This window comes from Carcharhinus amblyrhynchos, chromosome 12 (genome assembly GCF_965287045.1).
Source record: "Carcharhinus amblyrhynchos chromosome 12, sCarAmb.v2.hapA, whole genome shotgun sequence".
NCBI classification, from domain to species: domain Eukaryota; kingdom Metazoa; phylum Chordata; class Chondrichthyes; order Carcharhiniformes; family Carcharhinidae; genus Carcharhinus; species Carcharhinus amblyrhynchos.
Window position 1 is genome coordinate 80670956 of NC_137335.1, and position 16817 is coordinate 80687772.

The 16817-nt window shown below is 40.7% G+C and overlaps 1 protein-coding gene across 2 annotated transcripts in view; it reads right to left on the bottom strand.

Annotated features, from left to right (window-relative positions):
• Window positions 1–3548: 3548 nt before the first annotated feature.
• The window catches only part of LOC145351146 (mitogen-activated protein kinase kinase kinase 21-like), a 96546-nt gene continuing 83277 nt past the window's right edge, over window positions 3549–16817 (bottom strand). For both annotated transcript variants that reach the window (XM_080200815.1, XM_080200814.1), the window contains 3 exons: window positions 15307–15407; window positions 13818–14597; window positions 3549–12794 (listed from right to left, as the gene is read on the bottom strand). In XM_080200815.1, coding sequence (XP_080056941.1) covers window positions 12358–12794; window positions 13818–14597; window positions 15307–15407 — 1318 coding nt within the window. In that variant the 3' untranslated portion in view covers window positions 3549–12357. The remainder of the gene's footprint in view (window positions 12795–13817; window positions 14598–15306; window positions 15408–16817) is intronic.

Below are 16817 nucleotides of genomic sequence, written 5' to 3' on the forward strand. Positions count from 1 at the left end.
CACCCTAACCTATAGTTTTAAATATTCAATTTGAACAAAAACTCTATTAGTTAAGGCAGTTTGTCTAATATCCCTTTGGTTTATTGCAGAATGTTAATACAGTAACATGGATTTGTGGAGGATGTCAAATTGTGTTTAAGTGAAATGAGGTAATTTTGTGATTGAATACTATAATTATGCTAAACACTAGATCACTTAAAGTGTTGCATTCCCAGTTGAATAGGGATGCATTTCATCATGCAATGATGGCCCTAATTGTGTAGGGAAAGGAGACTCTTGTCTCCTGAAGTCCCTATTGTGTAAATGCATCTGTTTGGAGTTCCAGCAATTTGACTCAACACTAGTCAGGATGGTATGACTTGAAGAGGAATTTGGTAATAGAGCACAGCAAAATGTGTGCAGAAGATATCAACTGCACTATTCTTTCAGGTTAGAATCCAGCTTTGACTTGTGGCATAGCTGAAGACTTTAATCACAATACCAGGTGAGGGACTCCCTTATTTTAGCCAATCCTCCATTTCTATGGGGCTAAGATAAGAAATTTGCATGGGGGTGCAGGCAGTGCTATCTCCTATATAATATTCAGTTGTCTACTTGCCTAGGTGTCTATGCTCATGAGACCAGTTACCTGGATAGCCACCTTGATTGTGTTTCAAATCTGTGCATTCAGGTTGACAAAGCAGGGAAGGATGGCATGTGCTTTTTAGATTTGCATGTAATCAAATTCCCATTACTGAAAGCTAATTGCTTACAAATGTACCATTTTTTTAAAGAATTTTTTTAAATCTAATCATTTACCTGTGGAAACACAGGACTAATTAGCATTTGTATGTGGGAGTTGGTGTAAACTGGTACCAGATAATATAAATGAATACTTGAGTTTGAACTGGGTGTCTCAACTGTCATTCAATAGTAATGTTTTATACTTGTTTTAAATGGTCTGTGTAATGTCTCCATATTTATTGAATAAAATCTGCACTACCACAACGTTTGAAATTAAATTTCCATGACCCAAAGCCACTACCAAGAGGAAAATAGCAGGGTGCTAGAAATTTCCTAGTTATATTGAGTGACTACTTTTTAACCCTACCATAACTAAACACCATGTTTGTCTACCTTGTGTGGAGTTGACACATTCTCCCCATGTCTATGGGTTTCCTTCCACAGTCCAAAGATTTGTGGGTTAGGTTCGTTGGCCATGCTAAAATTGCCCCTTGGTGTCCTGAGATGCATAGATTTAGAATTGGCAGGTAAATTTGTAGGGATATGAGGTAAGGCCTGGGTGGGATTGTGGTCAGTGCAGACTTGATGGGCCAGATGGCCCCTCTGCACCATAGGGGTTTTTATGATACCAAGCTCCAGCAACAAAGCTGCTTTTTTTAGCCAATTAATACTCACTTATCTATCATTGACATGGTGTGTAATTTTTTTCCTGGCATTCACTGAAATAAGTTTCCTATAATCTAACAATAGCTGCACTCTTTATCATACTGCTGATAAAGTTGAGGGACTAAAATACCTAAGCTGATAGCAGGGAACTCCACTGCTTTTCAAACCTGAGTAAATAGCCACTGTTTCAATTTCATATCTTGTACTCACCTTGATTTGTGGTACAAAACTACCAGCCAGAGTAAAGACCCTGAATCCAGCTACAAGGTATCATTGAAACCAACAAAATGGAGTGTAGTTAGTGGCACAGGGGTTGGCACTGCTGCCTTACAGCACCATGGACCCAGGTTTGATTCCTGGCTTGGGACACTGGGATTTCCTCCTGATGACCAAAACTCACGCTAGTTAGGTGCATTAGAGAGGAGACTTTAGCATAACCAATGTACTTGAACAGGCACTGGAGTGAAAATCCTATAGTTCACACAGTAACTTCATTGCAGTGTTAATAAAAACTTTAAATCTTAAATGTTAAAAATAGGTGGCATATGATCAGAGCATCTTCAAGAAATTGAGGGTGTTATTAACAGTACACACTAATTTGCTGCTGGCAATCTTCATATTATTGAAGATTGTGAAACATCACTTGAGGATGACTGGATAGGCAATGGCAAATGGTGTGCTTGGGTGAACCACAGCAATTGTTTATTTCCTGTCTGCTGCAAAAGTAAAATGGGAATGGCAGCCAAACCATGGCTTGGGGAAATTCAAAATAGTATTAAAGACTAGGCAAAGCAACAGACCTGATAATTGGCTGCAGTTTAACAATTCAGCAAAGGAAGGCTAAGGGATTGATCAAGGGGAATTTAGAATAGAAGAGCAAGCTTGCAGAGGGGTTCAGAGAAAAAGACAGATGTCTTGCAATCCACAACAGAGGAATAAAACACCATTTTGTTTCCAAATGGCAGGCTGTGATGAGTGGTGTATCAGAGGGATTGGTGTTAGGACTCCAGCTAGTCACTATATATGAATGATTGATTTAAAGGGGGGAACTAAACCTATTACCTCAATTTGCAGATGACATACAGGTGGCTGGGAGGGTGAGCTGTGAGGATGATGCAGAAATACTTGAGATGTGGGCAAATGAATAGCAGATGCAGTATGTAGACATGTTTATATGCTTGAATGACTACAAATTGAGGGGGGAAATGTGTGACAATGTCCTCTTACATCAGTCACTAAGCATGTGGCTTGTCATAATGAGGCAAATAGTATGTTGGCCTTCGTTGCCAGATTGACAAGTACAGAAGCAGGGATATCTTGCAATTTTATAGAGCATTGGTGAGGCTACACCTGGAATATTGTGCAGTTTTGGTCTCCTTAGCTGACCAAGGATATTGTTTCTATAGAGTGCAATGAAAGTTTACCAGATGGCAGAACTGACACGAGGAGAAATCAACTCAGTTAGGATTATAATTGCTGGAGTCTAGAAGAACGAGGAGGATCTCTGAAACCTATAAATTTCTACCAGGACAAGAGGGTAGATGCAGAAAGGGTGGGCCTGCAGAACCAGGGATGAGACTTTGCTTTCTAGTTGATGAAGAAAGGTAGAGCATCAAAGATGAATGTGTTTGATGGCTGGAGCGTAGAAGTCACATGATGAAACTTCCAGGAATATTTATTCAGCTGGCAACACCTAAAGTGACAAAGTACAAGCCACCTCATTTAAAACTAAGTTTATTTGTTGGTGTCACAAGTAGGCTTGCATTAACACTGCAATGAAGTTACTGCAAAAATCCCCTAGTCACTACACTCAGGTACACTGAGGGAGAATTTAGCATAGCCGATGCACCGAACCAACATGTCTTTGGGACTGTGGGAGAAAACCGGAGCATCAGGAGGAAACACGCAGGGAGAAGGTACAAACTCCATACAGGCAGTGATCCAAGCTGGAATTGAACCTGGGTCCCTACCTTGTGAGGCAACAGTGCTAACTACTGTGCCACCATGCTGCAATGGATATGTTCAAATGTTTCAATGTCAGTCACTCATGTCTGTGGCTTTTTTAAAACTCAGTGAACTATCCAAAATAAATTCTTTTACCCATGTTCTTCCCTCTTAGAACAATAGCAAGACAAGCAATTAAAACAGAACACAAAACATTACTGAAAAAGTGTTTTATTAAAACTGATGTGCTTTTTGTATTGGCCAAAAAAAGTGCCAAAATTCTCTGTACAGCACAATTATCTCGTACAAATATCCTTTTGCAGAAAGTGATGCAGTGATTTTCCTCAACAGTAGCATGGGTGCCAACTACAACTTAAAATACAAAAACAATTTATAGCTAAAGAAAATGTTCAGTAGTATACACATCCCATTTTAGATTTTGTACTGTAACAGTGTTAACACTCTATTCCAAACAGCACCCGTGATACAAGTAAAACGGACAAGCAGAGCGAACTGTCCAATTACATCCATCCCATCTGTGTCAGCTATTCAGTTTACACAATCCACGTGAAAAAGGAACACCACCATCATTGCTTAACTACCTTTTCCTTAAGGCAAAATACACAAGGGCACTTTGACCACAGGTGTATGCAGCTATGTATATATTGTATTGCAGAAACCCAACGAGTGAATGCCTTGCAATACAAAATGTAATGGGTGGTTTAATCCAAATACTTTTGCAGTTTAAATAATTTTCTTTGTTGGAAATGTGCAGATTAACTCTTTGCTGTCCAAGTCAATCAACGTACGCACACAGCAGTATGGCAGCAGAGTAGAGTCCTTCAATACAATAGTACATTCTACCATTTGATCTATTACCTAGAGTGGTAAAGCTTCACCCAATACAGTATATCCTTTCTCAATCAAATAAAAACATCAGAGGGCTTTTGGTTCCAACCCACTGCATTTAATAGCATTTTAAGGCACAGAAACAATGCAGTCACACATCAACCTTTCACAATACCAGCCCAGCATCAGGGAGGGGTAACACCCAGAGCAGTTTGCAAAATTATTTTTTGTAATTGTAATTAAAAACAACTTGCGTGGTTAATACTGTATTGCTTTTAGTATTTAATTTATTATATTTAAGAGGGGGAGGGGTATAGTGGGGAAAGAGGGGGAACAGAGGTTTAAATACTAATTAAAATGCCTGACTCCCCCTTCTCCCAAGGCAGGTCAGGGATAGGGTGTTCTTTGAAGTAACAACAGTCAATGTTTTTATACTTAAAAGGCTGCAGTGATGAAGGATCAGACAGGGTCATTATAAATTCATGAATTTTGTTTGGTGTGGGATCAATGGGCCAGTTGACACTTCTTCCCTCCAACTTTATATCCATTGATTTAAAAGAAAAATAGATTTTTTTTTGCAGGGGGAGGATGCAGGACTGTTGCTAACACTACCAAAGTGGCAATCCACAGTGTCTGGCTAGGAGAGCAGTCAGTAACTCACTCCTGATATGCTACCACTCATCTAACTCCAGTCTGAGGCTCAAGAACATCTTTTCCTTTTAGTGGGCTGGGAGGGCCTGAGCCAAAAGGTAGGAGAAAATAAAAACTAGGGATTGGAAAACCCATTATTAAAGGAGTTTTTGTTCTAGCTGTTCAAAAAATCAATAGGCAATTCAAAATAAGAAAGCTACAGTTATTTAAGGTGAAAGATGTGCATGATAGGTGGATTGGCAATACTAAATTGCCCCTTAGTTTCAGGGGGACTAGCTAGGGTAGATACATGGGGTAATGGGTGGGATTATAGTCAGTGCAAACTCGATAGGCCGAATGGCCTCCTCCTGCACCATAGGATTCTATGAATTAAAGGTGAGATATATTAAATGTAGAACTACATGGGACATTGACAAACAGCATTGCTTCCAACTCCAATGTAAACATTTGATAGATTTTAAAAAATTCAAATACATAAGCACGTTGCTTTCCAGTAATAACTTAGTTTTAAAAATGGATTTTAACTGTTCTTGACAATCGTCCATGTTGAAAACTGATTTCATTCAAACATAATTCATTTTATAAAACAAGCCTACTTTAGACTTCCATTAAAACAGTTAGCCATTCTTTTTATATTAATTGTTTTGTCAAAGTTCCAATGTAGGGCAATGATAACTTTCAAGATGGAGAACTCCACCTTAATACAGTCTCAATTGGGATGGGCAATAGAAATCTACTTTCCTCAATGCTGGACATGATGTGGAGATGCCAGCATTGGACTGGGGTGGATACAATAAGAAATCTCACGTCACCAGGTTAAAATCCAACAGGTTTATTTGGAATTGCGAGCTTTTGGAGCTGGACTCACCTGATGAAGGAACAGCGCTCCGAAAGCTCGTGATTCCAAATAAATCTGTTGGACTTTAACCTGGTGTTGAGACTTCTGATTATGCTGGAGTTAGACTTTATCCCAACTTTAAGAAACAAAGGGAAAGTAGAATTTTCCCTGACTGGTAGCAGGAGACTGTGGGAATTCCTTTATGTTTGACTATACAATTACTGGTCAGTAGCCACACTAAAACCTTTCTGCACTTCACATACCCCACAATCACCAAATAATCATCATCAGACTTAAATACTGAACAAGGACATGGTTGCTGCCAACAGATTTTAATTGAGGATGGTGGGATAGACTGGACTAATGTTTTGATTACATTTCATTCCTCTTTAAATCTAATGCCAAAGTATTTTCTTCCCTTCAGCTCACATAGGCACCAACTCTTCCTGACACAAGCTCTGTGGCTACAAGCTGCCCTCTAGTGTCTTGTATGTGTGAGGTTTTAGATAAACAGAGAGCATAATTGCCAAGCCCGATTGCAGGAAAAGTATCGGGCACTGCTGGGAAATTCCCTGATGGATTTAAATAAAAATGCAAACTACATGCAAATGAAAATAATACTTTTAATTTTTTTCCTTACAAGGAAGAAAATTTATAATGGACGGTACCCATCTGTTTATTGTGTCATTAACATTGTGCCAGATTCAAAGAAATAACATTAAATGATTAACTTCTGAGTTCCCCCAACAATGTTAAAATGAGAACTGTGAGATTCAAGTGCATGACAAAAGCATCTTTCCATCCAAAGGGTCTTGCAAATGTGGAACAGCCTCTCTCAAAAGGCTTTAGACATGGGGACCAAGTCAACACTGAATGAGGGGCAGAGATCAGCTAGATAGTTAATATATTTTCCCAAAGGCAGGGGAATCTAAAATTAGAGGGCATAGGTTTAAGGTGAGAGGGGAGAGATACAAAAGTGTCCAGAGGGGCAATTTCTTCACACAGAGTGGTGAGTGTCTGGAACAAGGTGCCAGAGGTAGTAGTAGAGGCGGGTACAATTGTCTTTTAAAAAGCATCTAGACAGTTACATGGGTAAAATGGGTACAGAGGGATATGGGCCAAGCATGTCAATTGGGATTAGCTTAGCGGTTTAAAAAAAATTAGCAGCATGGAGAAGTTGGGCCGAAGGGCCTGTTTCCATGCTGTAAACCTCTATGACTAGGAGATGGATCAATTTTTATTGAGTATTTTACATAGATGAGTTGAGATACAATCAGCCATCATCTAGCTAAATGGTGGAAGTACTTAAGGGGCAGAATCGCCCACTCCTAGTTCCCATGTTCTGATCATGGATAACCTGCGTCAGGAGTTAGAGAGATTTCATTTCACCCAAAGTAAACAATGGCACTATCCAGTGATCAAGACTTGTTCAGGATAAACTGTCCAATGGAATTGTTCTCTGCAATTTTTGTCATTGATACACTTACAAAATCGACAATTTGGATATTTTTTTTAAAAAAAGAGCTTTCATATCAGAACAATACGTTTAGAAGAGGGAAACACATGGGCTATACACGTACTCTGATGCTGAGCTTCTCAAAAAGGACTCCTGCTTGCCTTTGTTGGGATTCAGCATGGACCAAGCCCGCTTGGTAAAATATAAAACACGTTCTTATTTAATACCTAAGATTTTACATAAATATTATTCAAAGTCTCAAACTGCAGTAAAAATACAACTAAACAATATATAAAGCAGCATCTTCAAGTGAAAAGACCTTTGACAGATGGTTTTACATAGTGGTAGAAATAGCTTCCTTATTTTACTGAAAAATCATAGAACAAATAAATTGTATGATTCGAGTAGCAAGAATCAGAATCAGTCTCTCCGAATGTACAGTAATTAATGCTTTTAAAAATAAAACTAAGATTGTATTTGAACAGAGGTAAAAGATGACAATACTCCAACAACCAGTTATTTAAAAAAAGCTTAGCTAGTTTTAAAATGCACAATAACACTGGCAAGGTGAATCTGTTGGATTACACGTCAATGTTCCACATTCTAAATTAAAATTTTGTACTTATTGGACAAGTTTAAACAAGAAAATGACAAATTGTGAGATTGGGAGAGAACAAAATCACCCTAAAGAAAATTAATCACCACTGGATCCTCTTGCTTTTCACTGATTATTACCGGCCACTGGTACACGATCAAAAGTTAAAACAGCAGATTCTTGCAAAAACAGGCACAGAGGTACAAACTTCTCCTTGGGCTCCTTTATCATTTAATTTGTGAACAACTATAACCATTAAGTTTAATTTTAAACAGTGGGATCTCAAACAGAAACAGAAAATTCTGGAAAATCTCAGCAGGTCTGACAGCACCTATGGAGATTTTGTAAAATTTGTTCAAGGGATATGGGCTTCACTGGCTGGGCCAATATTTATTGCCCATTCCCTGAAGGCATTTAAGAGTCAACCACATTGCTGTGAGTCTGGAGTCACGTGTAGGCCAGACCAGGTAAGGACGGCAGATTTCCTTCCCTCGAGGACACAAGTGAATCAGATGGGTTATTACGACAATCGACGATGGTTTCATGGTCATCATTAGATTTTTAATTCCAGATTTTTATTGAATTCAAGTTTCAACGTCTGCTGTGGCAGGATTCGAACCCAGGTTCCAAGAGCATTACTAGTCCAGCGCCAACACCACTACACTACCACTTCCCCTAATGGGTCATCCTGACTCAAAACGTTTGTTCTATTAACTTAAACGGTGGAGTGTTGGGGAGAGTTACAGAACAAAGAGATCTAAGGGTACATGTTCATAGCTCCTTGAAAGTGAAGTCATAGGTGGACAGAGTGGTGAAGGCGGCATTCAGCATGCTTGGTTTCATGGGTCAGAACATTGAATACATGAGTTCGAATGTCTCGTTGAAGTTGTACAAGACATTGATAAGGCCACATTTGGAATACTGTGTGCAATTCTAGTCACCCTATTATAGAAAGGATATTATTAAACTAGAAAGAGTGCAGAAAAGATTTACTAGGATGCTACCAGGACTTGCTGGATTGTGTTATAAGGTTGAATAGACTGGGACTATAGAGGGATATGGGCCAAATGCAGGCAATTGGGATTAGTTTAGGGGTTTTAAAAAAAAGGGTGGCAGGAACAAGTTGGGCCGAAGGGCCTGTTTCCATGCTGTAAACCTCTACTCTTTTTCCTGAAGAAGGAGCAACGCTCCGAAAGCTAGTGATTCCAACTAAATGTATTGGACTTTAACTTAGTGTTGAGAGACTTCTTTCTATTCTCTCTCCACAGATGCTGTCAGGCCTGCTGAGATTTGTTAGCATTTTCTGTTTTTGTTTCAAATTCCAGCATCCACAGCATTTTGCCTTTATTATCGGAGGAACTCGAAACCCACAGCTGCCATACCATCATTTCATTTTGTAAATATTCAAATGGCTGGCCAGATACCTCCACAACAGCCCAAGTATAGATGCTCTTTACCATACAATAAATAGAAATGATCCCATGTGGTCAGCTGAAATTAAATAAAATGCTCTCCAGGGCAATCTGGGAGAAAAGGGAATTGGTGGAGTGCGAGTGTGGGGGGAGATAGGTTTCTTTCTGATGGTGCTTAGGGCTACACACAGTCTCGTAGTATTGCACCAAGTAGAGCCTAAAACAAACCGACAGAATGAATCAACTCAGCACATCTACAGAGCAATAAAAGGAGGCTAAAGAAAATTAAGGTGAATCAGTAAATATGTATGGCTCCACTGGTTTTTTGCTATGATGAAAAACTGTCTATTAGCTTACCAAATTCAGTAAAAATCCCAACAATAAAGGAAACATTAGTACCTGAAAAAGGGAGTTTCACAAACATTCATGATTTTATGCTTTTCGGATGAAGAAACAATAACACAAGAAAATCCAGAGTCTAGCTACGGTTAATACTGAAAACTAAGGATGGGCTTGTGCTAGATGCTGTGGATTGTAATAATTTATACCTATAACCCAGCTCCTGGTAGTGCAAGTTAAACATCTACTGGAAAGAAGTGGAAATATCTTCAAGATGCATTAATGGAGCAAGTTTACCATTTCACATCACCATGTAAACGGTACAACTTTATGAGGGATTACTGCTTTAAGGAAAAGGACTTGGGAATGATAATTCATTGTACTTTGAAGTGACAATAAGGCAAACTGGGGCTCTGGGAGGCATCTGCGGAGCACTGGATTATAAGTCAGAACATTTTAAATACAATCAGTCAAATCTATGATCGCCGGCACGAGATGGCGTGAAAGAAATCAGTGTTTGAACTGCTCAGCAGACCTGTAAAAAATAAATCTTCAGCACACAGACTACATTTCACACACAAACTCTTTTTTTCCAAGGAGGCGTGAGACATATGTTGAGAACTAGCAGCAGAATATTTTACATATGCTATTGTGCTTTATTTTCCAAGTCTGCTTCGTGGACCACAGCAGCCCAGGCAGAACAGACTAGTGTAAGAAGGCGGCAGATAAGTATAAACTGAAGGTGATCACACTCATCTACAAACCTTTTACCAAAGCTTTCATGGCCTTGCATCACACCTCCGCTCCCCCACCCCACCAAAATTGAGGAAGCGCCATAAAAACACCCAAATATTAACAAATTCCAGTTTTTCAGTGGCTTTTACTGTGGTTTTCAAAAGGCAAACTTGAACTTTAAAAAATTCCTTGGGTATGGAGTTTTTTATGACCCTATAATTAATATACATGATCTCAGCTATCATTTTCTGAAATTTAACTTCTAAAAACAGTGCGTTAATCCCAGGCGCCATTAATTAAATGCTAGCCTTCTTAAATCTCTTCAGGAATAGTTACAGTTCTCCAAAATTATTCCCGGTCAAGACTTCAGTTAGATCTAAGTAGCAATATCTCAATATTTTAGTTCTTTCTGTATACTGCAGATTTAGTTCCACTTTGCACGCAAACTTATGTATTATTATAAAATATGTGCATTGTTGCAACTGAACTTTACGCAGAATCCCTTTTGTTGATTTACACAGTGCAAGTTACAGCTTTCATTTTCCCACCTTCACTTGACCTTTCTTAACAGTGTCAACTCCCTCAGTGAGGGTACAATTCTATGCAACTACCCAAAAAGTGTCAGACTGTGTGGGTGTGAGCTAACAGTTAACATCGGCAGATTGTTTCAACGCAAGGGCATGACTTTCTGATGCACTTCCATCCTCACACTTAGTAGCAGAGGTCCACTATGTTGTGACACCTGCAAAGCCAGGCATGTTACAATTGATTGTAGCACTCCTGTCACTGACGGGGATCAGTTAATTCAGTACAAAACAGCAAATAAACCTGGGACATCGTGGAGTTCTGTGGTCAGCAACAGGAGTGGGGGAAGAACATTGCCAATTAATCTTATTTTAAAAGGCATTTGCAATATGGCTTTTTCATTAACCTTCAGTGTCAACAGAGCTTGGACATTATGTTGATCAAATGTGACGAAAACTGCAGCTTTTCAATGGAGTTTGCATAGCGACTACCACAAAAAATGGCATTTGAGAATGTAACTTTTTTCTCTGGAGCGTAGAAGGCTGAGGGGTGATCTTACAGAGGTCTATAAGATAATGAGGGGCATAGATAAGTTAGATAGTCAATAGGTTTTCCCAAAGGTAGGGGAGTCTAAAACTAGAGGGCACAGGTTTAAGGTGAGAGGGCAGAGATACAAAAGAGTCCAGAAGGGCAATTTTTTCACCCAGAGTGTGGTGAGTGTCTGGAACAAGCTGCCAGAGGTAGTAGTAGAGGCGGGTACAATTTTGTCTTTTAAAAAACATTTAGACAGTTACATGGGTAAGATGGGTATACAGGGATATGAGCCAAACGCAGGCAACTGGGACTAGCTTAATGGCTTAAAAAGAAAAAGGGCAGCATGGACAATTTGGGCCGAAGGGCCTGTTTCCATGCTGTAAACATCTATGACTCTATAACTCTGTGGAACAACAGTAAAAAGGATACTATCTTTCTGTTGGCAGAAATAATATCAAGGTTGTGAGCTAGACGGGAACTTAATTTATACCAACCGATTACACGTAGAGTGTTAACATTCTTGGACCACAGTTAAAGGAAATGCAAACAAGACTAATCAAGTTCTTCGTTCAGGCAAATGATCCAAAAAACCCAAGACTTGCAGTTTAAATACGGAATGGGCACACTATAATAACTCAGGTAAAATTCGGTTATGTTCAAAAGATTCAAAGTGCAAAATACCAAGGGCCACACGCAGAACAGGTCCTTCCGTTCAACGTGCAGTAGATTGATCTCGAGTTTGTGAGCAACAAAATGCACTTCCTTTCCCAAATCGGAGCCAGAACTAGGTGCAAAATAAGACAGTCTTTCTGTACCAGTGACCCAAGATCAAATCCAGCTGGGGTCCAGGATGTAAGGTTTGGGTGTTAATAAAGAGGGCAAAGTCATGAGATGATATTCTTCATCTGTTTTGATCAGATGTAACCCCCTGCGGGCCTACAGTAGAAATATGTCACACAAACGCCTAGAAAAAAAATTACATTCCATTCACATTTCTTTTTCCAAACAGGGTTCATTGCATTCATACATTTTTCACTCTCAAATTTAAAAAGGGAATGTTCACGAGGTCCCGTCTCCAAGGCAGTGAGTGCTAAGACAAAAACTCTCTCGCCAGTTCAAAGCCACTTGGTCTGCTAGGCTTGGTTTCACTTCTGCAGAGGGGTACTGTGCCGTCCTGGCTTTGGCCTTCCATGTCCATGTCAAGTAGAGAGCAGGCACCAAAGGGCAAACTGGGTTGGCGCTCAGTAGTGAGAACTATGTCCAAACTAGGCACCGTGGCATCTCCCAAACCTTCCGAGGACTCATTTTGGCTGATTGACTGAGACATAAGTTGCCAGGGGTCTGTCCTAATTCGGGACAACGAAGGCCGAGGCCTAGGCACCATGTCCCCAGATTTTGGTCTCTCGGGGGTAGCGTCCCTTTTTGGGGTTCTTCGTCTTGCCGATGCTGGATACATGGTTTTGGGATCTGGAAGACGTGGGAACTCCGATGACTCTCTACGTGGACTGGAGTCAGAAACTCCATTTGCTATGAGAAATAGGAGAAAAGAAATAATGGTTTCACAACCCTTTGAAAAAATGATTCTGCATCCAAACGTATCTGGATTGGATTTTTGTCCCCAGACCAAACTGGAACACAACCTGGTGTATAATACCCCAGAAATTAAACTCACACTGCCCAATAGATAGGGCAACAAATCTGAAAAACCAGGACCCAATAATCAAGTATTGATTATTTAATAAAAAGTATTGGTATTTAAGAGCACCAAAGCATATCTCAGCCTCCTTCCAGGTAATGCAGTGGTACTCAATGTGATGCATGGATATTTCTGCCCACTTCCCATTTGTGACTCAGTGCTGTTCCATATTTCTCTGGCTTCTTTTCATTGTCTTGCTAGTAATGTGGCTTTTAATATATTCAATCTTATCCCTTTCCTTTTAGTGCTCTCTAGCAAATAAAGGCAAGGGTGTCTGCCTTGACAACTTTATCTTTTGAAGTTTTTTTAAGTTTATTCATTAGTGTCACAAGTAGGCTTCCATTAACACTGCAATGAAGTTACTGTGAAAATCCCCAAGTCGCCACACTCTCGCGCCTATGCAGGTACACCGAGGGAGAATTTAGCACGGCCAATGCACCTAACCAGCACGTCTTTTGGGAGGAAACCGGAGCACCTGAACCCACGCAGACACGGGGAGACTGTGCAGGCTCCACACAGACAGTGATCCAAGCTGGGAATCAAACCCAGGTCTCTAGCACTGGTGAGACAGCGGTACTAACCACAGTGTCACCATGCCACCCCTCAGGTTTCATTAAAGTAACAGAGCTCAACTGAAGCATGTATGAGGAGGATTTTGCATCATCCCCAGTGGGACATGTACACTGGTCTCCAGTTGGTACGAGGACTACAAGTGATGTGATTGAGATCAGGTGCTAAGTGGGGAATTCCAAGTGTAAATCGACACCCTCTCACTCTCAGTTTCAGGAGCGTGGCCCCATCCCTAAGCAAGACACCTGGTCAGGAATGTGGCTTTTAACAAATAAAAAACTTACTGGCTGGGCTTCTGTCTGACGGCAGCTGGCTGTGGTGGGTAACATTGTGATTAGCAACTCTCTCTGCTGACAACGCACTGGATTCTTTTAGATGCACAAAAACTGGCGTGTCTGTGTCTGACAAAGGTGACTCATCCAGGTCCTTGTGCACCCCGTTTACAGAGCCGTTTGAAGGATTGTCAGTCAAGAATGCTGGTCTGTGGACCACAGTGTCCGGAGTGAGGGGTGTATTAGAAACAGACGTATCCTCGCTGTCCGACCGCAGCAAGGACCTTGTGGAATTGCATTTGGATATGGAAGACATTGACAAGAGGTTAACAGCATGCGAGTTCAGTGAGGGAATGTTTGTCTCCTCCTTTCTGGAGACCGTCCTGTTTGGAGGACTTGTGCTTCTGCGGAACCTGCTGGTCCTCTGAAAGAGACCCTCCTTTTTCTTCTTCTCCTCTTTGACCTCAATTTCCTCCGAAACCTGCGATTTACTCACTTCCCGAATGTCAAAGCCCAAGGCCACAGATGCAAGCAGCACAGCGCACCCATACAGTACCATATCGGTTTTCTTCCTCTGCGTTAATCGCTTCAGGCTGTTTGTGGGAGTGACCTGCGGGGTGCTGTTGGCTGAACTGACAGGGGTCACCTCCTCCTGGCTTTCATTGCCACCATCTCCCTCTCCCTGATGATCTTTACGAAGAGGTAGATCAATGTACACCTGATTAGGTAATTTGGACTGCTTTGGTCGGTTTTCATAGTCTTCAGCCGCTCGGGTCTGCTCAGAAGTGCTCCCTGTAGACAAGACAATTGGACAGTTCACTGCCACAGTCAATGCCTCTTAAATCTCAAGTTAAAGCAAGAGGGATCAACAATTAGCTTCCAGTTCTCAGTACACAAGGCTTCTACAATACTGATCAGGGTGATCATCTGGAACACTCTCTTGAGAGAACTGCCCAAATTTGACATCAGCCAAGAGTCTAAATCCATACATCCAAAGATGTGCAAGTTAGGTGCACTGGCCATGCTAAATTACCTCTTAGTGTGTCCCAGAATGTGTAGATTAGAAGGATTAGCAGGGTAAATATGTGGGGTTGTGGGGATAGGGCCTGGGTGGGATTGTTGTCAGTGCAGACTCGTGGCACCAAATGACCCCCTTCTGCATTGTATGGAATCTATGATCCCCGCAGGGAACACAAAATAGGATAAAAATTAAACATTCCTTCATTTTAACTTTAGAACATTAAACTTTATTTGGACAGTATCACATGGCAGCCTATGGGAGGTTCTTGTTTTCAATTTAGCTGCCAAGTTTTTACATTATAATAGTGACTACGTTTCAAAGATTGGCTATAAAGCACTTTGAGACGCCCACTCATGGTGACAAGTGCCATATAATATATAAAGATTTTTAGCTGCTACATCAACGGATAATAAATTTCCTTTACCAGCTCAGTGTAGCTGGTTAAACTGCACGGGGAATTTAACAGGTAAAAGTTCAAACCTTGGTCCGGAACGTTTGCAAAAACTGAGGTTAGTGGTAAAGTTGGACTCTTCAATAAACTTGTAGACCATGGATTGTTTCCATCTGACAACGGCCTTGTCCTAAAATTTAAAACAACAATTATTCTTTTTATCATCACGTTCTACTTTTCTTCTCAATAGAGTCTCAGTGTACACATGAAGGAGAAGATCGTACAGGTCCAGACCTGTTCTCACAGCCAAGCACATGTGGGAGCAGTGGGGAGAGTATAAATTGAAGCCCAGGCTTGGGGCCTATCAGTTACCTGCAGAGAGAGACAAAGCAGGGGCAGACCTGAAAGAAAATGGGAGTGCTGGAGAGGGGATAAATTGAGGTCCAGGCTTGGGGCCTATCAGTTACCTGCAGACAGAATCGGGAGCTGGAATGGATTTGAGGGGAATTGGAAGCAATGGGGAGAGGATAAATTAAAGCCCAAGCTTGGGCTTATCACTTACCTGCAAAGAGAGACAAAGCAGGGGCAGATCTGAAAGAAAATGGGAGTGCCGGAGCAAGGATAAATCGAGGTCCAGAGTTGGGGCCTACCACTTAACTGCAGAGTGCACTGGATCTGATCACCAGACCATACTTGAGAGAGAAAGAAAAATCAAAGTGTGACATGACAAATTGTATACCACAATTGATTAGCTGGAGAGTTTTGGAGTTTTGTTTCCCTATCTCCAAATTTAGTTAGTCTAAGGAGCCAAAACATTTTTAAAAATCATTTTGTTTTGAATAAGGGTTAAGTAAAATATTGCAGTTAACCTTATATTTAATTGATGTCAACAGAAGAGAAGCAAGTAGCTGATGAGCCATTGTTTTTCAAGTTTAAAAAAATCAAATAGATAGAGGAATAGCAGGATGGCACTGATCTCTGCAGTGCATATCCTGTTACATGTGGGAACTCTCGGCTGCTTTCCATTCTGCTCCTCAAGCTTGCGCTACCATTCAACCAAATCATGGCTGATTTTCCAACTCAACACGATTTTTCTGCACTATTCCCATACATTTTGATGTCTCTACTATCCACAAATTTATCATTCTGTCTTGAACATACTGAATAATTGAGCTTCCGGAGCCCTCTGAAGTAGAAAATTCCACATGGTCACCACCCTCTGAAAGAAATTCCTCCCCATCTCAATCCTAAATGGCCTACTTATTCTGAGACTGTGGCCCCTGGGTCTAGAACTCATAAGGGCACACTCATAGCCTGATCTGCCATTCAATAAGATCATGGTTGATGTAACTTTATCAAAAATCTATTTAGTTCTGTCTTGAAAACATTCAAAGACTCTGCTTCCACTGCTTTTTGAGGAAAGGAGATCTCCCACAGGAAAAATATCCCACAGGAGGAAACATCTACCCTGTCAAGACCTCTCAGGATCTTGTACGTCTCAATCAAGTTGCCTCTGACTTTTCTCACTGAAGCAAATACAAGCCTTTCCTGTCCATTTTCTCCTCATAAGACAATCAACCAATTCCTGGCATTATTTCCT